Here is a 27056-nt window from a genome sequence, read left to right as displayed (position 1 = left end):
AATTTGGAGTTCCATTCTGCAAATTGAGATTCTCGGACTTCCTAAAAATTTGAGTTTGGAGCGTAGATTCAAAAATTTGAACTCGGTTTTCAATGTATTGTGACTTAAGTCTCAGATTACTATTAAAAGTACCAGCTCATCTTTCACAACTTCTGAGCTGAACACAAAGTTTCAGTCACTCCTTTTTACACTTCTTCGATCACAATCTGATAACGGAGCTGACATGCTTATGATGTTGCAGCTAGACAACAACTGAGGCGATTGTGATTACATTCAGCGCATGTGACCACAGGCGCGTCAATTTAACGCATGCGCATACTGCAGCCACTTTTTTTATTTAATAAAATTTTGGAACTTAAAGTTTTTTTTTTTTTTTTTTTTTTTTTTTTTTTTTTTTTTTTTGTAGTTTTACTGATAGCCTGAATTAAAACTCACTGTCAACAAGAAAAATCTCAAGCAGCGCGTGGCTTCGAGCACGAAGGAGCCAGGCGGCTGTGACAATCCCGAGTTTGTACTTTTAAATCGATATTATTTACACTGTACTCTAAATGTTCTGGAAGTTCCTTTCACTTTCTAAGAAGATGTTCTAGAATGTTCCATGATCATATAAAAGCCTGAGCCTCACGAGATGTGGGCAGTTCTCTAATTCTTTTTCCATGCCGCGAGTTGCGGCAAGCTAATAAATATCTAGTTCAGTAAAAAGTACTCTGTAATTATTTGAATCATCGTGACATTATTGTAAACGTTTTTGCACATGAGTTTATGTGGTTACTCACTTCGTTGACATTGTGTCCCCTGTATATACGTCTATTTACTAGAACAATAAAACTTTGGTTCCAGAAAATAAAATGTATACAACCCTCCATAACTGTTTTGTAACAGTGTTATAATTGGTTGGACTGTAAAAATAGCAGTTTGGAAAATAGTGCATAAATTTTTAGTAGCAAGCGTGGCGAAATCTTCATTTTGTGACTATTACCAATCATCCGAAGCTTAAGAAGTATTTCTCTAAGTAAAAGGGGTTCCTTATAACCCCAAAAGTCTTGGATGCAATACTTTTGGAACTATTGCTCTGAAAAAATTGGTTTTCTCACTAATGGCAGCATTTATGTACAAGCAATTTCTGTTTTGGTAATATTAGCGTTGGCCATTATCCATGTTTTAATATCAGAAAAGCTCATATTATAAATTTTAAGAGGAAAAACATCAACTATCCCAATTTTTTAAATACACTATATCTATCACGTAAAATAAATATTTTCCTAGTATAGAGTTAAGATCATCTTCCAGATTAAAATTCCTCTACTTGAAACTAACAGCATCATTAAATTGATATGAAGATTACTAAAAAGAGCAATCCAAACACTTAATCTTTTTAAATTTATTAGTTTAGAATTTTTCATCTGCTGATAGGGAAAATATGACGAGGTTTTTTTGTTTGCTTGTTTGTCTGTTTAAGGAGTGCAAATTTATTTCTCGTCGCATCTCTGTTGACAAGTGTTTCTGCAGAGTTTATTTAAAGTGTCTTTTTTACTAATTATCGTCTCATAATTGCCTACAATTTATTTCAAATTTCCCAGGACTTCTGAAACTAAGGCTTTCTTCCACGTTCATTAGTTTTTTACATGTTCTGCTTGTCTAATAGATTAAATGCTATTTGACATGAAATAAGATATAAAGTAAGCGTTGTTCAGATTTTTCTTTCCTGTAATTCTTGGACAGTTCAACAATTACTGTAATTGCAAAGTAGCGCTTTGGAATAACTGGTTATTAGTTTTAATTTTGGAATAATTAACCAAGAGATCATCTCTATTTTAAGAAATAAAATCATTTAAAGAAAAAGAACGTACCACTGAAATTGTTTATTTGAAATCGTTTAATACTGCCGGTCGCCAAGATCACTCAGTAAAGCTTTATTGATCTTCTTGATTCTTAAACTTTGTTGACCTTAAAACGAAATATTAAATTCAACAGAGTCAACACATGTGGACAATTCTTTTTAACAAAGCTGTAATTTGTTGCATAAAATATCACACAAAGACTCCGAATAAGTTGTTTCATTTCATGAACTTCATGAAGAACATTGGTAACTTCTATAAAGCAAGATTAAATTTTGAAGTTTTCCAGAAACATTACTTAAGTAATATGCTTTTACTCAGTAACGAACGTGTCTTGTGAGATACTTCCGTTACCAAGTAAAATAATTTAAATATTGCTTATGGAAATCTTTAAAAGTTAACTGCATTATATTGAAGAAAAGTCTGTTTTTTGTAAAGTTCATGAAATGAATCAAGAATATAGCATATTCGGAGTCTTTGTCGGCTGTTTTGTGCAACAAATAATAAATCTATTACCCTCCTAGCTGCAAGACCACGTCCACTCAATCTCAATCTCTTAGCACGAGTATACTTGGGCTTGCCGCCAGGAAGTTTAAAATGCAATAGTCCATATTTTGAAAGCTCAGAACATTCCTGTAAAAGTATTTCTTCCACTCTTTTATTTAGTTTTTTTCAAGTTGTAACAAACATACAGAGGTAACATTGTTCATCCATTTTCTTAATCCATCTTTTCTTCCTCTTTTTCAAGAAAAAGAAAACGTCTCCCCTTTCGTTACGTAGAATAGTGCTTCTCAATCTGCGGTCTACGGACCGCTAGTGGTCTGCGAGTTATTTTCATGTGGTCCACGAACAGCTAATGAAAATTACTCTACAATATTTTTATAGTTGTAATTAAATTTATTAAAGAGAACTTTTGAATTTATTTTATTTCACCTAACATAATTGTTGTGAAAACATTATTTCTGTCGCATGTGGTCTGCCTAGGATTCGGAAGGGTACCAAATAGTCTCCAGTAGTGAAAAGGTTGAAAACCACTTATATTTAGATAGAAGACAAAAGGGAAAGCGAAAGCGCATGATTTTAGACGTTGCTAAATGCTCCCCATTTTTATGGAAACGCTTTTTCTTCTTTACTACTATTAATAAAGCTGAAAGTCTCTCTGTCTGGATCTCTGTGATGCGCATAGCGCAAAGACCGTTCGGCCGATTTTCATGAAATTTGGCATAAAATTAGTTTGTAGCATGGAAAAGTGCATCTGGAAGCGATTTTTTGAAAATTCGATTTTGTTCTTTTTTCTATTCCAATTTTAAGCCACCATTGGTGGATTTAATTCCTTTGCAGCAATACCGAGCGAATTACCATAACATGGACGAGTAAATTACCATAACATGGACGAGCAAAATAACATAACACATTGGCGAGAAATTCATCATCTATTATTTGTAAATATACAGGCGAACCAAATGACCTTTTAATTTTCTACTACAGGCAAAGCCGTGCGGGTACTGCTAGTACTTTCATAAACATCTTGAAAATTTAGACTTTAAATTAGGCTGTTATATAGCTGCCAATTGTAACAGTTGTTTTTCATCTGTAAAGGTAGTTTTGGAGGAGAAACGAACCAAGGAAAAAAAAGAACGATGCCTCTTTCGAGCTAAAAACTGCTGTGTACCCGTAAAAAAAAACTTTCCCTAAATCTATCTTGAAAAATAATGATTAACAAAACAAAATATTCTATCAAAATAATATTTTATCAAAATATTTTTTTTTTTTGAACTTTTTTGAAGTATTTTTGAGTTTTCTTACGCACTGTCAAAAGAGTAAAGCTCTGATTTTGTGCTTCATACTTTTATTTCTTTTGAGTTTGAAACCAATTTTGTATATATTAGTATTTACAAGTATATGGAATTCATCTATAACGACAAATATTTTAGGTATTGAAAACACACTTTCCATTGAAAGAGCAAAATATGTTAGCATAACAAATGTTCCTTGGATAAGTCAGAGAACGGTTTCCCGCGCAAATGAGGTGGTCTTTTGCACGTGATGCCTTGAATATTATTCATGAACACAAGATTCTCCTGCAAAGTAGAATTTTTCATCCATTGCAATTCACAATTGCAAAAAAGAGGAAAAGCTGGAAAAGAGACATTTTTTTAAAGATTACTACTAGATAAGTTTATGTTAGTTATTTGGATGCCGCAATTACCAAATCAATTAACTCCACTACCACTTTTTAAAAAAATCGCCATTTCTGCCTTAATAGAGAATTAATTAATAATAGAGAATTAATTAATCAATGCTTAGCATGTGATTTCATATTCAAGTTTTGGTTTAGTATATTTCTGACCATGTGATGTCAGAAAATGTAACACGAGGGCCACCATCTTCGTCACTACTTTTCTCTACTTTTTAGCCTACTTTCCCGGTAAAAGTCAGAAAAAGAAGAAAAAAGCATGAATGAACGCTCAATGCATCGTAAAAATATCGCGAAAAACAAAAAAAATGTCAAAAATAATTAAAATAATTAAATAAATATCGAAAAATTAAAAATTGGAAAGTAAGGTATTGAGATGGGGAAAAATGTCTGTCGGTCTGTCTGTCTGTATCCCCCCCCCCTAATAACTTTTGAATGAATAGTCCGATTCGAAAAAACTTTTTTTTGTTCGAAAGATCTCGGTGAGGGCACCCCATTCCCATATTTTACTTTTTGGATTTGAACTACTTTTTGTTCAATTTTGAACAGTTCAAAAAAACTTAACATTAGCGTCTACGGGGAAATTCAAGGCAATTCCGAACGGTGAGGCGAATTTGCTTCAAACAAACTTTGTAGGAAAAAGCTTTTGATGAAAAACTTGTATGTAAAATATCTTTTTGATTTGAACAATTTTCCGTTCAATTTTGAACAGTTCAAATCCCTTAACAATAGCGCCTACGGGGAAGCTGAAAGTCAATGTAGATTCTGTACTTGAAGGCGGATTTACTTCAAACAAATTTTGTTGGAAATAACTCTTGACGCTAAACTCCAGAGTTCGACTCCGAGAATTTAGGGGCACTTGAATCCGTCTCCGACTTCTGTGCCCGATAATTAATCGGACTCCGACTCCCCGACTTCGACTCTGACTTCGTAGCTTTGGCAAAAATGTATACACGGAGGACAAATGACTGACTCCGATTCTTAAATATTCGACTTCGACTCCTTTATCTCAAAATGAGATTGCCTTCGACTTTGACTCCGCAGCTATGGTTTTAACTGTGAAATAATAATTGTTGATATGACTTGTTTTTATTTTTACACTAAAATTTCAATTTAGGTACTCAGTTTTTGGCGAATAAACTCGAAGTCATTTATGTCTCTACATAAAGATATGCACAGACCATTTTTTTTTTTTTTTTGACAGTGAAAATCATCTCTTTAAGTTGACATTTTATTGTTTTTTTTTTTTTTTTTTTTTTGTTTTGTTTTGTTTTGGTGAGTGCATTATTCATTTAAAAAAATGTTTTTGGCAACAGGTTAAAAAGACGATTTTTTTTTCCATATGATGTATTTATTTTAATGAGCTTATTAATTTTAATCATTATTTTTTCGTTTTGAAAGCTGTTAAAGATTTTTTTAAATGGAAAAAAGTGTATTAGCTGCTTTGTTTAAAAATTGCTGCTATTTTATTTGTTCGTTTTTTTTTTTCCTTTTTTTTACGCATCTAATTTTTTTTAGATGAGTGAGGAATATTTTATTCCTAGAAATCAGCTTAAAGTATTTTAAAAATATGTTTGAAAAAAAATTGCGACTTTAGCTATTTCTGAGAATATTGATTAGGTACTAAAAAGTAGTATGGGTATACGGGAAAGTAGGCTCGTCTAGTTCTAGACAGAACTTCTTGTTGTTTTATGGAATAAGTCGATTTGGCAAGTGAGGCATCCATATAATACACCAAAAATATCTTGAAATGCAGTTCCCGTTAGTCAATATGATGCCAAAAGCATTTGTGGTAGAGGGAAGCAAAGAGATATAATTGCTATTAAAACGAGTGAAAAATTCAAACCGTTGAAAGGATTTCATTAAAAATTTCTTTTTCTAAATCATGCTAGTAGCATTTCCCCGGGTTACCATTTCTTGCCCAAAAACAGATAAAAGTTTCACCTACCTTTTGTACTAATTATCTCCAAATTTTAATTTTGGCACTTGCACATTTTTGCTTCCATGAGCTTTATTTAGTTCCACATAAAAGTCATGACATACAGGGTGTGGATAAACTGCTTTCGCAAAATAACAAGTGTGATACTAACCGTACAGACGAGCAAATAATTGGCAGCACAATGCAACATCGTATCCCACTATAGGGGGTGGAGTGCAGAGAAGAATAAAATTGTAATTTCAACCTATTGAAAAAGCAACTGAACTACCAGGGTCGTAACTAAACTATTTCAAAAGTTGCAGAATATATATATATATATATATATATATATATATATATATATATATATATATATATATATATATATATATATATATATATATATATATATATATATATATATTTCAGAGAAAAACTCTCGAAAAAAGTTTAAAAAAAAACTACTACTAATTGCCAAGCGTGTATTTACACCATTCGCACCAGCGAATGAAAGACTGGCGCAACCCCTTGAATGTCTCTGGGATTGTGAAAATTAGTCTGTAGCTACAATGACTATTGCTACGCACAATCATTTCAATCACACTTGACTAGAAAAAAAAATTAATTAAATTTAATTAGTGAATTAATATTTAAAAAAACTATTAACATCAAGTGTCATCCACTACAAGTTTCAAAAAATGTATTTCAACTTGAGTGAATAAATAAAAAATATTTTTATCATTGATTGAAAATTTGAACAAATAATAGAGGAAATGTGAACTGATAGTAGGAATTGAAAAAGGCAGACCTCTTGGTCGTCAAAGGTGGACAGTAAACATTATGTCGACAGTCCAACCAACCTTTGTGGAGTAATTCAGGCGCAATCCTTATTTTGTGTTTAATTATATTATTCAATAATTTTTATTGAGTTGCTTTCAATTAACTATAATATCGAAACTGGGTCTCCAAATAGGAATGATAACTATTACAACTCTGTCATTCCGTGAGCGTTCTGTTTGAAGAAAGCTGAAGAATAAATGTTTCGTTGCACAATATTTTAAACGAAACACTACATATATTCTAACCTTTAAACCAGAGATGCCCAATCTTTTTAGCCTACTTTCCCAGTAAAAGTCAGAAAAAGAAGAAAAAAGCATGAAAGAAGGCTCAATGCATCTTTAAAATATCGTGAAAAACAAAAAAATGTCAAAAATAATTAAAATAATTAAAAAATATCGAAAAATCAAAAATTGGAAAGTAGGGTACTGAGGTGGGGAAAAATGTCTGTCTGTCTGTCCCCCCCCCCTAATAACTTTTGAATGAATAGTCCGATCCGAAAAAATTTTTTTTTTGTTCGAAAGATCTCAGCGAGGACATCTCATTCCCATATTTTACTTTTTGATTTGAACTATTTTTTGTTCAATTTTGAACAGTTCAAAAAAACTTAACATTAGCTTCTACGGGGAAATTCAAGGCAATTCCGAACTGTGAGGCGAATTTGCTTCAAACAAACTTTGTAGGAAAAAGCTTTTGATGAAAAACTTGTATGTAAAATATCTTTTTGATTTGAACAATTTTCCGTTCAATTTTGAACAGTTCAAATCCCTTAACAATAGCGCCTACGGGGAAACTGAAAGTCAATGTAGATTCTGTACTTGAAGGCGGATTTACTTCAAACAAATTTTTGTTGGAAATAACTCTTGACGCCAAACTCCAGAGTTCGACTCCGAGAATTTAGGGGCACTTGACTCCGACTCCTGTGCCCGACAATTAATCAGACTCCGACTCCCCGACTTCGACTCTGACTTCGTAGCTTTGGCAAAAATTTACAGACGGAGGACAAATGACTGACTCCGATTCTTAAATATTCGACTCCGACTCCTTTATCTAAAATGAGATTGACTTCGACTCCGACTCCGCAGTTATGGTTTTAACTGTGAAATAATTATTGTTGATATGACTTGTATTTATTTTTACGCTAAAGTTTCAATTTAGGTACTCAATTTTTGGCGAATAAACTCGAAGTCATTTATGTTTCTGCATGACGATAGATATGCGCAGACGATTTTTTTTTTTTTTTTGACAATGAAAATTATTTTTTTAAGTTGACATTTTATTTTATTTTTTTTTATTTATTTATTTATTTATTTATTTTTGTTTTGTTTTGGTAAGTGCATTAATTCATTTAAAAAAAAGTTTTTGGCAACAGGGGAAAAAGACGATTTTTTTTTGATATGATCTATTTATTTTAATGAGCTTATTAATTTTAATTATCATTTTTTCGTTTTGAAAGCTGTTAAAGACTTTTTTTTAATGGAAAAAAGTGCATTAGCTGCTTTGTTTAAAAGTTGCTGCTATTTTATTTGTTCGTTTTTTTTTTTCTTTTTTTTAACGCATCTAATTTTTTTAGATGAGTGAGGAATATTTTATTCCTAGAAATCAGCTTAAAGTATTTTAAAAATGTTTGAAAAAATTTGCGACTTTAGCTATTTTTGAGAATATTGATCAGGTACTAGAAAGTAGTATGGGTATACGGGAAAGTAGGCTCGTCTAGTTCTAGACGGAACTTCTTGTTTTACTAGAAGGCCGCACATGATATAAAGAGCTGCCCAATCAGAACGTTTATATATTTTTTTTTGAAACAATTAAACATTTTCTGAAAACATGAAAAAGGAAAAAAAAACTACAAACTAAAAATTATTTTTATCATTACTTTGCTGCTTATTCTGTAAAAGTTTACATCTGATCACCAAAAACCTCTTTCTGAATATTTAAATCCAAACTTCTACCATTAATACTACTCGTGGTTTTCGTTTTGTAACATTGAACAAAACAACGGGCCACATTAGTCAATTTCGCGGCCGCATGCGGCTCGCAGGCCGCAAGTTGGTCATCAGCGCTATACACAAATCCAAAAACGAAAAAGATGTTCAATAATTATAAAAAATATCTTAGAAATATTGATATTCGACGCTCTCCATTTAATTAAAACTTAAGAATAGCAGCTGCAATTATTGAACAATGTTTTAAACACTACACGACAGCTTGCTTTAACTTTTAAAATACGATCTCGTCATAGTACTTCATGTCAAATTCTAACTAGATATATTTCTACTTTTTTTCCAGCAACAGGTGTTGCAGTAAGCTTTGTACGTATTTACATAACTACATTATCCTTTCCCCTGGAGAAAGCAGAATAAAAAGCTTTTGAAAACGTAACAAAAGATTTAGAATTTGAAAACCACGATGTGGTCTTGAAGCTATCAACCACAGAAAAGATCGAAGTCACTGCGAGGGAGAAATAAAAGTTCTTTTATGTGCTGAAACATCTGTTTGATTTCGTCGAAGGGGGGGGGGGATTTTTATATTCAAAAGCAGCACTTGTCATCTGGAAGTTTAAGCACATGGAGCGGATGAGTTTTCAGTTTTATGGATCGCATAATCAAACTAAAATATATATAATAAATATATATTAAATATGGTATTTTGCTTCAAACATGGTACACTAAATTTGAATTGATTCACTGAATATAGAGCCTGGCTCTAATAAGCTGATTCCCCATTGGATGAGGCTTAAACAGTTCCATTTTTTTAAAATAGGGATGAGAAAAGTCAGTTGTGTGGCGTTGCAGATAACAATCATTGGCGATGTGCCAATTTAAGAATATCTTCTCTTTCAACACAAACCTAAATGAACTCGTCCAAGGTCAAGTGTCTTTGTATCAAAACCAAAAATTTTTGAAAATTACTTGTACAATGCACACTCAAACCTGTTTTTGTGCGGTGGATAGGGACCGCATAAAAAAATCGCAATAAAAATCGTTTGAAATTTCTATAAAAATTTAGTAGCTAGTTTGAAACTAGCTATAAAAAATAGTTTTCGCAAAACAGTTTTTTTAAAAAAATTATGCGGTGGATAAAGACCGCATAAAAAAAGTCTCACGTAGAAAACAACCCAAAAACTTAAAAATAACGAAGAACTACTTCTTTAAAAGGAAGTCAAAATAAACCAAGTGATGATAATTGCGCCAAATCGTCTGGCAAAATTTCCCAAATAAGGAAAGTTTTGGGAGGTCATAGTGACTTCCCATCGGGGTGCCCCTGTGTCACTTGAAGTTACTACCTCGCACTCGTTTTATAAATAATTTCGTCAATTGAGTCATAATCTGATTGAAATTTTCATATACCGCACAAAAAAAGAATTCGCAAAAAAAAAGCCGCAAAAAAAAAAAAACCTGTGACCCTCTTCCTCCAATCAACTCTAATTTGAATTCTGAAACTTTGAATTCAAATTATGTTTTTCGCGATCACGAGTTGCGACAAGACCCTACTCATTAGAGTTAGTGTTTCTAGAAATGGCTCCCCCCCCAAGCATGTCTCTCCTCCTCGGTGGTTATGTGTGTATAGTTGTGTGTGTGCAGGCTTAAGTGTGTACACGTAGGCCTGTGTATTTGTGCAAAGGCGCGCGCGTGTAGACAAGGGTGTATGAGCATGCCTGTGTAGGACATGGACGCCAGAACCCAGCAGAAGTGGATTCCGGGAATCAGTGCTCAGGACCAGAGCAGCCGTGCCGCCGCGCCGCCGGTGGATGGTGGTGCTGCTGGTCCAAGCCGAAAAAGGAACCACAACGTCAAGGACTGTCAAATGAGAACAATAAGCAATCGTGATTGCTCAAAAAGGCCACACAAAAAAATTGCACAAAAAAAAAGAGCCCACAAAAAAAGCCCGCTCAAAAACAGATTTGAGTGTACTATCATAGGCTTTCATCTTCAGAGATAAAATTTTCCAGACTGAAAATGATGCATGTGTTGCCCCAACTACATAATTAAAATATTCCCAGATATCCGGCGCTAAAAACAGAGTAAATAATTCGCAATTTCACTTTGCCTTGCTATTTCACTTTGCCTAGCAATTTCATTTTGTATCAATATTTCACTTTACCTCACATTCTCTTACTATCCACTTAAGTCTCCAAGACTTCAATCCTTTAAATGATTTATAGGGGTTTTATTTCTTTTAGTTTTGTTACTTTAAATATTATGTAGAAACCTTTAAAAAAGTTACCAACAGAATCCACAAAATATTATCTGAGTACATTTTATTGGTTTTAGGGATATTCTTTTAAGTAACAAAAACAAAGAAAAAAAGTAAATTAAATAATTAAAACGCTAAAAATATTTGAGAATAGCTTGTTAGCAGTTAGAAAGAAGCAGAAACAGGCGTATTGATAAAATGAAAAAAACTTTCAAAAAGAAAAAAAGAACGGCAAAGAGGTGAACTTACTCGAAATTCCTGGCAGATGTACGTTTCCTACAACGACACTAAATGTTTTTTCGGAAAGCATATGTATCGGATTTCCGGACAGAAAAACCACTTGAAGAGATGGCATTTCAAAAAACAAATCGTCTTCTAGAACCTCTATACGATTCTCTCTGGAAAAAAAATTTTTTTTACTTGCAAAATTTTAAATTAATAGTTTAGAACTGATGAATAAATTGTAAATGCTAACAGAAATGGAGTACATATACAGGGTGACAAGAAATAGCTTAGACACACATAATTCATCATAACTTTAATATTAATGAAAATATTACGACCAAACTTCAAAATTAACATGAATACATTATTTTGTCTAGTATATTTACACATTTTCAAAGTGCACAGAGCTTTAAACATGACACGAAGTTTTCGGCTATGGGCCGCAACTCAGTTACTGATATTTTATCTCATGCTTGCGTATTTCTTTAGGGATTTCTTTAGGGATGCTAAAGTTTTACGAGGTTTAGCACACACCCTTGTCTTCATGATGAAGTACGAAATTTTTGTTAAACAATTTTTAAATTGATACATTATTCATTTTTTGACATTTTTTTTCTTATCTATACTTTTTTATCACTTTATTTAAAGTTCAGAAAAAGTGGAAACACTTGAATAAACGTATGTTTCATTGTTTTAGAGAACAGAAATTAATTCTTAAAAATTAGGCAAACATTTCAAAATCTCTGCATGAAGCCAAACTGTGATTTTATTTCTTTTATTTTGATTGCTGAATGTGTAGTGTAAAGCCCTTTTAATGAATAAAGAATGTTGAAGCAAATTCATTTCTTTTTTAGTTTGAGAAATCTTTGAAAACACATTTATGGAAAGTCAAGATTTTCCACTGTTGAAATAAATCCGTTCAAGTTCCTGCAGTTACATATCGACTTCATCAGTAACTTTTTCGCATGTCTAGAGAGACCTATGGAGTCTCGCCAAATACCGCAAAACTGCCCCTGGATTTGGTAGCCCACTTTTAGCGAAAACATTATGCTGTATATCTCCTATTTGGCCACATGTAGGACATGACTTCTACTTTACTTCCGTATTAGGCCGAAGTTTGTCTCCTTTACCCCGCGTAGAAATATAACTTCAAAAACAAATATGTGCAGAGAATAAAATTAAAAGAAGCGCAAGAGAATAAATATAGTATTAAAAATGCAATAAACTGTTTCTTGCGACCCCAATAATCGCAACAGACGTTGGCAACAAAATGGAGGTTCTAATGCTCCAGCTAAATTTACAGAATTCATATTTTCTGTAGCAGCTTGTTAGATTTAGTTTTAAAACTTAAATCACTACAATAACATTTATATTTATTTACTTACGTTTTATTTATTTTCTTTCTACCTTTTTTTTTTTTGCTATTGTTTAACTTATAGAGAGGCAAGCAAGATAAAACACTTTACCTCAAGTCAATTTCAGCCAAATTCTGGGGTTTCGGAGGAAAATCAGATCTTCTTAACGACTGCACATGATTTTGTGGCAAAAAAAGCCGCGAAATATTTTCAAAACTTGCAAAGGAACCACCGGCTATCATCTCCAGTCTGCTGTTAGATATGCTTAGCGTATCAACATCACCATCCAGAATCCTCGAGAAATCGGACGAAAGTCGTCGCAGTCCACAGCCTCTGAGCTCTAAGTCTGCTCCAGTGGAGGTAAACCCCTTGAGATACACTAATGGTGTCCAGTTCCAACCTCTGAAAATGAACAAACACATTAACTAAAAGCAGAGGATTCAGCTAAAGCTTCTGTGATTGCTCGAAACCAGTATAAAATTTAAATGTTCCCTTTCTTATACAGTGAAATCCCGTTACAACAAACTTCAAGGGAACACAAATTTGGTTCGTTGCAACAGGAATTTCGTTATAATGGAATTCAATTCATGTAATAAAAATTAAATCTAGGCATAACTTTTATTTCATTGAAACGGATATCTTATTGTATTGGTATTCGTTGTAACGAGATTTCACTGTGCATATGAGGCAGTGAGAAGCAAAGGGATGTAAGTGGCAAAATTAAAAATTTGGAGATAACCAGTACAAATAGCACCTCTTCTCTGTCTTGGGGCAAGAGATAGTACTAGTAGCTATGCAGGGGCTGCTGTACAGCTTGATTTAGAAAAAAAATCAATGAAAACCTACGTAGGACGTTATCTTTATATGCGTTTTACTCAAAACTTGAAAACGTCCACTTACATTCCTTTGCTTCTCACTGCCTCATATGTACATGTAAAAATTACTTTTTGGAAACCTTTTGGAACTTATCGCCCTTTTATAAGAATGACAGGTTGTCGAAGTAGGAAGACAAAATATTAATTTTTTTCATTGCTACATCGAAAAATAAATGCAAATGTTATGCTATGATTCGTAAGAGCACATTACAAAAGCTCATACAATTTGAAACTAGTATGTTGTGGCCATCACGAAACTTTCTTGTATATTTTTCCTTTTTCTGATCCCTCCCCATGCTTGACGAGGAAGCAATATTCCTAACAAAAACAAAATTACACATGCAAAAACTTGACGACCATCCCAATGTCTAAATTATTGTAAAAACAAAACAAAGAGCGAAAACTGAAAGTTACTTTAAAAGCCTTACTTCAATTAATTACAAATATTTTATTTATTAACAAACATAAGATGGCAACAGTTAAAAATTTTAAATCATTGAGATAATATTTCCGATCATTTCCATACAATTAAAATCACGAGAAATACGCAGACGACAATCTATTACGATTTATCTTTCTTATTGTTGCATTAATAAAACAATTTTTATTCGAAAAAAAAATCAACACCTCTTGGAGCGATTGGAGTCAAAATTGAACCAAAGTCTGTTTACGTATGGATTCACATATATTCCAAATTTCAACCAGAACGTAGCATTACTTCTTGAGATAGGGCACTCACAATGGAAAAAAAGAACGGGCGATTGCGCTACCCTCTTTTTAGCTGTTGACACCAAAATAAAATCAGCTCTTATACCCACTAAGGGCTACTTGTCAAAAAAATTTTTGTTTGATTCCGTTCGTTATTTCTTGAGATACAGCAGACACAATTGACGACAAAAAACGTTCTATAACTCAACCCCCGTTTGAGCTATTGACACCAAAATTGAATCAGCACCTGCTCCTGTTAGGGGCAACATATGGACCAAATTTTGTTTGATTCCGCCAGTTACTTCCTGAGGAATAGCAAGCACGCGTAACTCAAAAAACGTCCCATTGCTCCACCCCCCTTGGAGGAATTCGCGCCAAAAACCAATGGGCACAAGTTCACATAGGGACACATATGTGTACCAAATTTCGTTCAATTTCATGCGGTAGTTTTTGCTGTAGAGCGGCCACAAAAAACTGGTCACACACAGACAGACAGACATTTTCCAAAAATAGTCGAAATGGACTCAGCACACCTCAAAACGTTCGAATTCGTCAAAATTCGAAATTCGAAAATTTGCACCAATCCAATACTTTCTTCTATACATTAGATATAGAAGAAAGTAAAAACACACTCTATGTACACCTATTATTTTAAATTCTTGTTATATAACAGCTGTATCCCTCCTCTCCCCAAAAGGTGTTATTGAGTGCCGGAGAAAAGTGGTATAAGTGACAAAACATCGCGTTTCATATCTGGGTGAATATTGGTCGTACTAATGTCAGACGTGGTTTTTTTTTTTTTTTTTTTTGAGTTTTTGATTTTCCTGAATACAATGTAGGAGTTTGAGCACAGTAAAAAAATATCAATTTTGTATTTTTTTTTCTCTTTCTTCTTTTTTTTTTTTCTTCTCCTCAAACTTTTCATATCTTAATTCTGCATCTCATTTCGACCATTTTTACTTTCTTCTATATCTAATACATAGAAGAAAGTATTGGATTCGTGCAAATTTTCGAATTTCGAATTTTGACGGATTCGAACGTTTTGAGGTGTGCTGAGTCCATTTCGACTATTTTTGGAAAATGTCTGTCTGTCTGTGTGTGTGTATGTATGTGTGTGTATGTGTGTGTGTATGTGTGTGTGTGTGTGTGTCACGTCTGTGTGTGACCAGTTTTTTGTGGCCACGCTACAGCAAAAACTACCGCATGAAATCGAACGAAACTTGGTACACATATGTGCCCCTATGTGAACTTGTGCCCATTGGTTTTTGGCGCGAATTAATCCAAGGGGGGTGGAGCAATGGGACGTTTTTGAGTTACGCGTGATTGCTATTCCTCAGGAAGTAACTGGCGGAATCAAACAAAATTTGGTCCATATGTTGCCATTAACAAGAACAGGTGCTGATTCAATTTTGGTGTCAATAACTCAAACGGGGGTTGAGCTATAGAACGTTTTTCGTCGTCAATTGTGCCTGCTGTATCTCAAGAAATAATGAACGGAATGAAAGAAAAATTTATCGGCAAGTAGCCCTTAGTGGGTATAAGAACTGATTTTATTTTTGTGTCAACAGCTAAAAAGGGGGTAGCGCAATCGCCCGTTCTTTTTTTCTATTGTGAGTGCCCTATCTCAAGAAGTAATGCTACGTTCTGGTTGAAATTTGGAATATATGTGAATACATATGTAAACAGGCTTTGGTTCAATTTTGACGCCAATCGCTCCAAGAGGTGTGGATTTTTTTTTTTTTTTTTTGAATAAAAATAGCTTTATTAATGCAACAATAAGAAAGATAAATCGTAATAGATTGTCGTCTGCGTATTTCTCGTGATTTTAATTGTATGGAAATGATCAGAAATATTATCTCATAGACTAATAATAAGAGTAGACCGAGCTTTCCCAGACTTGCTGATGAAAAAATTGGTTCATGGATACATCATGTGACTAGTGGAAGGCTTGGCGAAAACTTTGGCGGCATGGTTGCTAGATGGCAACATTATCTATAGTTTGGCACTCGACATGTATCTTAAGACGTAATGTGTTTTCATTATAATTTTTTTTTTCCAGGTGCAGAGATTGAACTGTTTTTCTTTTAGTTATGCATTATTTTGACATTAGTAATTAGTTTTGATCACAGTTTTCAGTAACTTTTATTTCATTCGGAACTGCTACGTCAGCGTTGGCGTGAACGTTTTGCGTTAACGCAAAAATGTACTAATCGGTATCTTAAATTGAAATTGTAGGTAAAAATCTTACCGTTTGCCGATTCTTTTGGGGAACTTGCAATTTTTAAATGCTTAGAGATTTATTGAAATTGAATAAAGAAAATGCACAATACTATCTAAACGAAAAACTCACTATATTAACAAAATATTTACAACTTAGAATAACAAATTTACAAATCGGACTCCATAAAAGATTCCGTGTTCCACCAATTCTATTTATTTTATATCTCGCCGGCGTTGATCGTCTGCTACGATCAACGCCCGCTGTTGCTAGGATATCCACCAGTCACATGGTTTGGTTTATGAACAGCAAAAGGGTTGCCATAGCTCGGTCTACTCTTATTATTAGTCTATGTATTATCTCAATGATTTAAAATTTTTAACTGTTGCCATCTTATGTTTGTTAACAAATAAAATGTTTGTAATTAATTCAATCAAGGCTTTTAAAATAACTTAAAATTTTCGCTCTTTGCTTTGCTTTTGCAATAATTCAGACATTGGGATGGTCGTCAAGTTTTTGCATGTGTAATTTTGTTTTTGTTGGGAATATTGCGTCCTCGTCAAGCATGGGGAGGGATCAGAAAAAAAAAAAAGAAAAATATAGAAGAAAGTTTCGTGATGGCCACAACATACTAGTTCCAATTAAAAGCATGCAATTAGGACTAACAGTTGCGAAAATAGAGGTCTTGCAGGTTAAACAGGGACACATTGTATATTTTTACTTTCTTCTATATCTAATGTATAGAAGAAAGTATTGGATTCGTGCAAATTTTCGAATTTCGAAGGATTCGAACGTTTTGAGGTGTGCTGAGTCCATTTCAACTATTTTTGGAAAATGTCTGTCTGTCTGTGTGTATGTGTGTGTGTATGTGTGTGTCACATCTGTGTGTGACCAGTTTTTTGTGGCCGCTCTACAGCAAAAACTGCCGCATGAAATCGAACGAAATTTGGTACACATATGTGCCCCTATGTGAACTTGTGCCCATTGGTTTTTGGCGCGAATTCCTCCAAGGGGGGTGGAGCAATGGGACGTTTTTTGAGTTACGCGTGCTTGCTATTCCTCAGGAAGTAACTGGCGGAATCAAACAAAATTTGGTCCATATGTTGCCATTATCAGGAACAGGTGCTGATTCAATTTTGTTGTCAATAACTCAAACGGGGGTTGAGCTATAGAACGTTTTTTGTCGTCAATTGTGACTGCTGTATCTCAAGAAATAATGAACGGAATGAAAGAAAAATTTATCGACAAGTAGCCCCTAGAGGGTATAAGTGCTGATTCTATTTTGGTGTCAATAGCTCAAAAAGGGGGTAGCGCAATCGTCCGTTCTTTTTTTCCATTGTGAGTGCCCTATCTCAAGAAGTAATGCTACGTTCTGGTTGAATTTTGGAATATATGTGAATCCATATGTAAACAGGCTTTGGTTCAATTTTGGCGCCAATCGCGCCAAGAGGTGCTGATTTATTTTTATTATCATTATTTTTTAGCGAATAAAAATAGCTTTATAATGCAACAATAAGAAAGATAAATCGTAATAGATTATCGTCTGCGTGTTTCTCGTGATTTTAATTGTATGGAAATGATCGGAAATATTATCTCAATGATTTAAAATTTTTACTTGTTGCCATCTTATGTTTGTTAACAAATAAAATATTTGTAATTAATTCAAGCAAGGCTTTTAAAATAACTTTCAATTTTCGCTCTTTGCTTTGCTTTTGCAATAATTCAGACATTGGGATGGTCGTCAAGTTTTTGCAGGTGTAATTTTGTTTTTGTTGGGAATATTGCTTCCTCGTCAAGCATGGGGAGGGATCAGGAAAAAAAAAGAAAAATATAGAAGAAAGTTTCGTGATGGCCACAACATACTACTTTTCTAAATGTGTAATAATGATTACATAATAAGATTTTGAGCGCTAGTTCGATTACATCCAAATTTAGGGATTTTAATTACAATTACGATTACAGGTATTTTAAATACTTTGCGTCCGATAACGATTATGATTCAAAAAAAGGAAACGATTACTCTCGATTAGGACTACTCACGGGTGCAGAATATCTCCTATCCGGCGATCTAGGACCGGGAGAAATTTGAACATCTGTGGAATTTTGCAAATTCAATTTGTTTTTTAATTTTTCAATTTTTTTCGCAAGTGTCTTTTAAATGCATTTTCTTTTGCATCACCACTCTTTATATGTTCCTTAACTAATTGTTGGATAATAATTTACATTTAATAATAAATATTAGATAGGAGATTTTAATTAAAACTTATATATGTATTTATTTAATTTACTTTTTAGATACCTAGTTCTACAAGTTACAAGTTCATTCTATTAGTTTTAAAGATGCAAATGTTTTTGTTTTCAAAATTAACTATACCTATAGTAATGAATGAATTTTTTTTCTGAAACATAAAACATATTGTAAAATTTTGGGGAAATTTTCATATAGATTGGGGGAAATGTTGGCAATAAAAACATTTTCTGCACCCCTGCGACTACGTAATCGCGATTACCCCAAGCCTGCTGTATACTATATTATGATTCGCGTTAAAATAATCATAGCTTGCAAAAAAAAAAAACGTTTTGGTAGCCGTGATTTCAAGAAATTACCCAGAAAGAACCTCAGACCACTATTAGTGCCAAAACAATTCACTTTCCTTCCTATTTGTAAGTTCGTGTGGTAATGAATCCGAATCTTTCAAAATTAATAAAATATTTACCTTCTGACTTTTACTCCTGATATCTTGATAACAGCACTGTCTCTGAAGCGGACCCCTTTGAAAGCTGAAGTATTTGGGGTAGGATCAAAAAGGTATTCGAAAGTAGCATTGGTAACATTTAATTGGATGTTGCCGACGATGCCAATATTGGAAAAAAGATTAGGTGGCAGGGCGTAATGCTCGCCGCCTGTAATTGAGAATGAAAAGTTCCGACACATTTTAAAAGCCCGAGACAGTTCCTGGAAAGAAAGAAATAATGTGTATATTATAATACAAATATGATGTACTAAGTTTTACGTACTAAACATTGACATTTGCAGCTCTATATCTGCTCGTTGGTATACTACAGCGTTTCTTATTTTCTTTAATAAGTGAAACCCGTTTTAAATCCACTTTTCTTTTCTTTTTTTTTACGGAACCCCTGATTTTTCTCAATAGTATGGTTTAAATGCAACATTCAAAAATTACTTACTAGCAATAAAAATGAAAAATATTCTGAATAATACTTATTTTTCATCTAAGGTAACACCTTTTTTAAAAATAATTAAATATAATTTCAATAAAAATTTCATATTCTTGTACTAACATAGTCGGAGGTCATACATTGACAATATTTGAGTACATAATCCACAATTCGTTTAGATATTATATCTGCTGTTTATTCAAAAAATATTAAGAGAAAATTTCGTTCCGAATTTATTTTTATCGATTTTTTAACTAACTATTTTGAATTTAAAAAACGGATTCAAAACCCTTGACTGATCTCCATAGATCATTGGGGTTCCGTGGAACACAATTGAAGAAACGCTGGTATGCTAAGTAGGGAGAAATGAATAACTATATAAAAAGCAGTGCTGTAGCTTGGGAGGGGGAGGCGGATATTAGTTTTTTTTTTTTTTTTAGTGAAAAAAATTTACAAATGAGTCAGTGAGAAGCAAAGGGATGTAAGTAGCAAAATGAAAAATTTGGAGATAACTAGTTCAAATGGTAGGTGAACCTCTCCTCTGTCTTGGGGCAAGGGATAGTACTAGTAGCCCTGGTAGGTTCTATTATACCGCATGAGTTTAAAAAAAAATCAACGAAAGCCAACCTAGAGCCTTATCTTTAACTGCGTTTTACTCAAAATTTAAAAATGTCCACTTACATCCCTTTGCTTCTCGCTGCCTCAAATTTAATGTAATTTGGTTTCAAACCACCTTTTCTTTTGTAGTGAATGCCCCCAACATCTATTCCTCTAACATCTTTTTCCAACAACAACACTGACTATACGTGATACCATTTCAAATAAGTTTATGGATATTGTAGAGAACATATTACATTGGCAAGTAATTTTGGCGCCATTCAAAATAATAAACAATAGACTGGCTTCTTTCTTTGATAACTTCTTGTTCATATCAAATGTGCAGATAGTTAACCTTTAATAAAATTGTTTTAATTGCATTGAGGTTTATTTTTAACAAAATTTCTGATACTTTAAATTTTTGAGCTCTTTTTGAGTAAACTAGCCATTTTTATTTCAAAACTATGATACATTTTCTTCTACCACGCCAGGTTTTTCCTCCACACTTAACGTGAATGTGATATTGTAACACATGCAACCACTTTCCGCGACTGAAAAACTTCCTTGGGAAAGTAAAGAGCAGTATCTGCAAAACTTTCGTTTTCCTTTTTCTTGTTTTACTTTTCTTTTTCATTTTTGTCATCTATTATGGCATAACTTTATTGTACAAGCTTTCCAATTATGTTTATGCTGGAAATAAAGAACGAAAAAAAAAGTCTTAGTCCAACATTTCTCGATTGTTAGTATGGAATCCAAAAGGCGTTTCTTCAAATATCTCAAACGCTAATTTCTGCAGACATATAAACCTTTTAAACTTGAAACAAAGTGTTTCTTTCCCAAAATATTATTAACTAGCAAAAATACCCGGCGTTGCCTGGGTCAGTAATAATTATTAGAAAAAATCGTTACTTGCTTTTGTTTTCTGTTTTAAGTGAAAAAATTTAAAACACATCTTTTTGACGTGATTAAAAATCGAGTTTCTTCCTTACCCATAAAACTAAAATAGCAATAAGTATAAAGAACAAAGTAGTTTTGATTTAGAAACGAAAGCACTAAATTTAAGCATATACAAATTTAAAAAACATGAAATTAATCTTCTCATGTTTAAAAAGATTAATCTGTTGATACTTTTCTTTTTTTAACATGGAGTCTAAAACCTTCTCTGTATGGCTAATGAAGTACGAAGTGATTAAAAAAAAGTAGCTGCGCTCGTAATCCCCTTATACTTACTTAAGTTATTTCGGGAAATTTCAATCATTGTGGCTCTTGGTGCGATTTTACCGAATTTGCGAAAGTCATTTCGGGATACCTTCGATGATGCTCCCCCATTCTTTCCTTACTTTGTAAAACGATATGATATTAATTTTCGTTACAGAGATATCGTCGCCAGATGCTGAGATATTTTTGGTCACCATAAAATAGCGCTAAACAGTTTCATCCGAAATGTTACCAAAATAAGTAATAAAATTTGGTGATTGTTTGAAATTGTGCAAAAAGGAAAATTAATGGAACTTTTTGTGCTGTTTATGGATTTGCCTAATTTAGTTGCTGGATTATTTAACACAGTAAAAAAAGTCTTTTGAAAATTCTTTGATTGGTGATATTTTCATTACATGGTGAAAGCTGAGAAACATTATGACGTAGTCTTCGGCTTCAAAAACAGCAACGTTGAAAAAACTGCCAAATGCATCAGCTACGGAAATCTTTCTGCAAAAATTTTGGCGATCTGCTGGTTGTTTGGATAATGAGTAAGTGTTCAATCAGCATAAATAATAATAAAAACCATTAATTACATTAAAGTTCCGTTTAAATAGAAAATCATCAGCCAAATCATGTATTATTTGCCAATCTTGTGCAAAAATCTTACTTCAAGATTTGACTTGAGAAAAGCCTTGAACAATCACGAAAAGCAAAGAAAGTCAACAATACAACAATTGTCGCTATCGACAGGGAGTTGAGATGATACACTAAATACTGTATTGAGTTGAGGAAAGCCTTCGAACATGGATCTAAAAAGCTCATAACTCGTTTTTTATTCTACTTAGAAATTTCGAACAGGTGCCATCTTCAGCAGAAAAATCAGAGCTTTCGATGGACATATAATGGAAATATGTGCAAGTATTTTTTCATCCCAATATTAGAGAATTTATACAAAAATTGTTTTATTGCCCCCCTAAGGGGGTTTTACCCCCCATAACGGGACGAAAACTACCCTATGTGTTATTCTGATGCATAAGCTATATTATTGTAAAGTTTCATCAAAATCCGTTCAGTAGTTTTTGCGTGAAAGAGTAACAAACATCCATACATCCATACATCCATACATCCATACAGACAAACTTTCGCATATATAATATATTGTAAAGTTTCATCAAAATCCGTTCAGTAGTTTTTGCGTGAAAGAGTAACAAACATCCATACATCCATACATCCATACATCCATACAGACAAACTTTCGCATATATAATATTAGTAAGATTCTTTTTGTGACGAATTTTAATTCACTTTATCGTCACGACAAAAAATAAATTTTCAGTAAGGAACGTAAAATTGGTCCGTGTTCATTAGAAATACAAATGGTACTTTTCTTGCATTGTATGTGCAATGTAATTACTTATTACTCTACAATAAAAAATTCTCTTTTTTCCTATATTTTGAGAGTTAGTCGTTTTGTGTCTTATGTAGCTTAAAAACTTGATGTGAAGAACAAAACTTGAAATCATTTTTTTCTCAGGGGCCAAAAGTTTATCAAAAACAAATCACAGATTTAAAGCAACTAAACATGTTTCCAGTGTTATCAATGAAGACTACTCACAATTTTGTTTCATATCCTTATTTATACATTCCTTATAAAAAATAAATAAATAAATCAAAAAAACAAAAAAAAATTAAACCTTTGCTGAATTTCTTTTTGTAAAATGTAATTTCACATCGTTAGAAAATATTTCATTGTATTAACAAATAAGAAAAGTAAATAAATATATACTTCTTTTTATCCAAAAAAAAAAAAGTATGTAGGAAAAGTGTTGTACCTTGGGACACTTTTCATGTTTTAATTTTTAACATCAATTGTTTGAATCAAATTTAAAATCTAAAAGGATCAATCTATGTGAAATCATGCAGGCCATGTTGCTCTCTACTTTTGGTTTTAAAAAATTTTTGTCTGTTAATTAACTATTAAATTGAGAGTATGAAACGGTGGTTTAAAAGATTTTAAACCTTCAGAATTTTTTTGCCAACCACTTTTTTGCCACCAGTAGCTGCGGAGTCGACTTTTTATGAAAAGTAGTACTTTACAAAAACTCTTAGAACTTTTTTATTTATGAATGTATCAAAATAATTCAAAAACCATTCGATTGAACAGAAAGTGACTTAAATTTCAAAAATAGTTATTTTTCTGATAAGTTTTAACAAATCTGTGTAACATTGACTTAAAAATGTGATTTTCCGTGTGAAATTTCACATTTTTAGCATAAAAATATTAATAGAAAGAAGTAAGACTCACTCTTACTTTTTCCCCCTGAACAGGCATCTTATAAAACTATTCTCAGAAGCAGGATGAAACGTCTGAAGCAAATCCATTTTTTTATATAGTTAGTCAAACTTGCCGTCTTAGAGAAAAAATGCTAAATTTTTAGATTCAATATTCGAAAAGGGACTAAACGAAAATCTATGAAATTTTAACTGTATAACCTTTATCTTTATCTTTTATCTTTTACTGACAATAAAGCTGAAAGTCTCTTTGTCCGGATCTCTCTCTGTCCGGATCGCTGTCTGTCAGTATCTCTGTGACGCGCATAGCGCCTAGATTGTTCGGCCGATTTTCATGAAATTTGGCACAAAGTTAGTTTGTAGCATGGGGGTGTGCACCTCGAAGCGATTTTTCTAAAATTCGATGTGGTTCTTTTTCTATTCCAATTTTAAGAACAAAATTATCATAAGATGGACGAGTAAATTACGAAATTATCATAGCGTGGAACCGTAACATGAGCACAAGCCAGTTGGCGAGAAAATACACCATACATTATTTGTAAATGTACAGACGAACCAAAAGACCTTTTAATTTTCTAATACGGGCAAAGCCGTGCGGGTACCACTAGTATAGTAATAAATGTGAGGCAGATTTTTTATATGTGATCTCTTAATAGTTTTAGAAATATGGAGCCTTGAAGTTGTCTTAAAAATCACATTTATTAACGCCAAGAAATCAACATAATGCAAACTTTATTCTACTCATTATTATATCAGTTGCTGTTTTGTAGTATAAACTATCTTTTTATACTTAAATTCACTTATTTGCAAATTTTACTCTGCGTTAATATCAATAAAATGTTGCTCTTAAATTTTTCATAACCTTATTGTGGTCATTCTTTTTCAACAAGCTCTAATTTCCGCATGATTAATTGTACGAAACATTAGCGAGTCCGGCTTTTCCCACACTGTCACCGATACTGTCAATGTTTAATTAGTGTTAAATTCATTGTCATCATCACTATCTTTTTATGCTTTCTTCTTCAGTTTTTTGAACAAATAATTTTGTGGCACTTTTGTGACAGTGTGATTTACCTGGAGTTAAATCAACAAGCAGATTTGTGGGCTTAGACAAGTGTTGCAAAACAACTATCTATTTCATTGGATATTCTAAGTTTAAGCAACTTCTGGTCATCTTCTGACAATTCAGTTATTTTCTTAGTCATTCTTTGGTAATCTTTTATATAACATTGCTCACCATTGAGAACACCCACATAACAGTTAATATTGAACAATCACAATGTAAAACATAACTAAACTGAAATTGACACACAAATTAATCTTTTAGAAAAAAATTAATAAGTTTTCTTAGTAAAAAGCAAAATAAGTGTATAAGGAGCAAGTAAAAACATGTTAATGCACTTAATCATTACAAGTAGGATGTGCAGCATATAAAACTACAGTTTATAACATGATATAATCATTAACTGACTAATTAAAAATAAACAAAACCGGATTATGAAATATGTATGATCTGAGTCTGGAGACGTAATTTTCGAAGCATTCTCCTGCAGCTAAAATTTCACACGGAAAATCTTATTTTTAAGCCAACGTTACACAAATTTATTAAAACTTATCAGAAAAATAACTGTTATAGAGATTTAGGCCATTTTCTGATTTATCCAAAAGTTTTTAAATATTTTTGATAAATTCATAAATAAAAAAAGTTTCAAGAGTTTTTGTAAAGTGCTATTTTCATGAAAAGTCGACTCCGCAGCTACTGAAAAGTGGTTGGCAAAAAAAATTCTGAAGGTTTAAAAATTTTTAAACCGCTGTTTCAGACTCCCAATATAACAGTTATATAACAGGAGGAAAAAATTTTTAAATCAAAAATAGTGAGCAACATTTTTTTCTTTTCCTGCGTGATTTCACATGGATTGACCCAAAAGTCACATTAAAATACCCTAACATACTTCTATGCAACATATTTTTTAAAATTCAGACAGTTTGAAAATAAAATGTTGCCAGCCATTTTTAAAGTAAAAATTCCAAGCTGTCCCAAGGTACAACATCCTATTGTACATTGGGACACATCCTGTTGTACTATGGGAAAATCTTCATGATTCAGGAAACAACCACATACTTAAATCAATTTTGCACCTGAATACAAAAAAAAAAAAAAAAAAATTTCATGGTAGTGAATGTATCATGAATATTTAATAATGAATTATGAATAATGAATTATTGTCTAACATTAAATGTGTTTAAATGACTGCATAAGATTAGAACATTGTTCTATGTTCCAAAACATATCTTAGTTATTAAGAACCATGCATATGTTTTACCTAAGGTACAAAATGTTTGGCTGTCCCAAGGTACAATCACAACGTGGTTTAAGAAAAACCAAAATGATGGTCAATCTAGATACACTATCGTTATTTCCTCATAAGCAAATTATTTAAAGTACTTCTTTTTCATAACACAATAAAATTCAGTTGATTAAGTTTACAAATATAAAGACAGAAAATGGAATAAAAATGAAGAAAATATTTACTTTTGAGTCATGAAATTTTCTTTCTCTCATAAAATCGTCAATCTTACTCATTTGATGCTGATTTTTATTGTGGCACGATTTAGTGGTGTAGGTTACTATAAGAGATTACAAAAACATGGCTGCTAAAAATAGATTCTTAGAAATTGGCAGTGTCCCAAGGTACAACACTCTCCGCTACACATATATACTTTTTTTTTAGATGAAAAGAATTCATTGATAAACTTTTGTCTTCCATAAATATCAATGCGTATGGAGGGAATGAAAAACAATTTAAAATTATTGCTTGATTTTTGAATGGCCTTTAGGCAGTTATGTGATAAAAATAGTAAATCATTCAATGTAATACAGTGAAACATTCTACAAGCAAAAAGAGAAGGCATAATTTAGATTTATCAGTAAAAATGAAGAAGAAATCAACATCACCTGGAAATCATCATACGAAAGAGAACCATTGCATCTGCATCCACAATTTTGCAAACTCCACCTACAAACGCACGGAGTCTTTGGAGCATTCCTTTCTTTTGTTTCCCGCCGAAACGGAAAATTGTTTTCGTTTTCCATTTCGTTTCGCTCATTGTGGATACTTTCTCTGCCTCCGGGATATTTGTTTTCTAATTTTACTTCATTCTTTGTGCTTGGGAAGTCGAACGCGGTGTTGTTGACAGAAGTCCTCCGCCTTGGAAGACGCTTTTTAATTTTCCGACGTGATTTGTTTTTTCTTCCGTTCCTAATTGTATCATTTCTACCTTCTGTAATACTTTGTTTCGCAGCAGCTATGTAGAATTGATCATATTTACGAAATTCATTATGCCTGTTTGAGTCAGAATATACAGTAGGGGGTTGATTTCTTCGCCTTCCATAATCTGATGCGACGAAAGCGAACGTT

The 27056-nt window shown here is 32.7% G+C and overlaps 1 protein-coding gene across 1 annotated transcript; it reads right to left on the bottom strand.

The window, feature by feature from the left end:
* Positions 1-3776: 3776 nt before the first annotated feature.
* Positions 3777-27056, bottom strand: LOC129226540 (slit homolog 1 protein-like). The gene is made up of 5 exons (XM_054861149.1): positions 26594-27056; positions 19086-19324; positions 12679-12969; positions 11237-11385; positions 3777-3975 (listed from the first exon to the last, which is right to left on the bottom strand). The coding sequence occupies exons 1-5, from the start codon at positions 26729-26731 to the stop codon at positions 3812-3814; spliced, it is 981 nt and encodes a 326-aa protein (XP_054717124.1). The 5' UTR covers positions 26732-27056; the 3' UTR covers positions 3777-3811.

The sequence above is a fragment of the Uloborus diversus genome, chromosome 7 (assembly GCF_026930045.1).
Source record: "Uloborus diversus isolate 005 chromosome 7, Udiv.v.3.1, whole genome shotgun sequence".
NCBI lineage: Eukaryota > Metazoa > Arthropoda > Arachnida > Araneae > Uloboridae > Uloborus > Uloborus diversus.
Note: the sequence above shows the minus strand (reverse complement) of the source record. Positions and strands in the feature narration are given on the sequence as shown.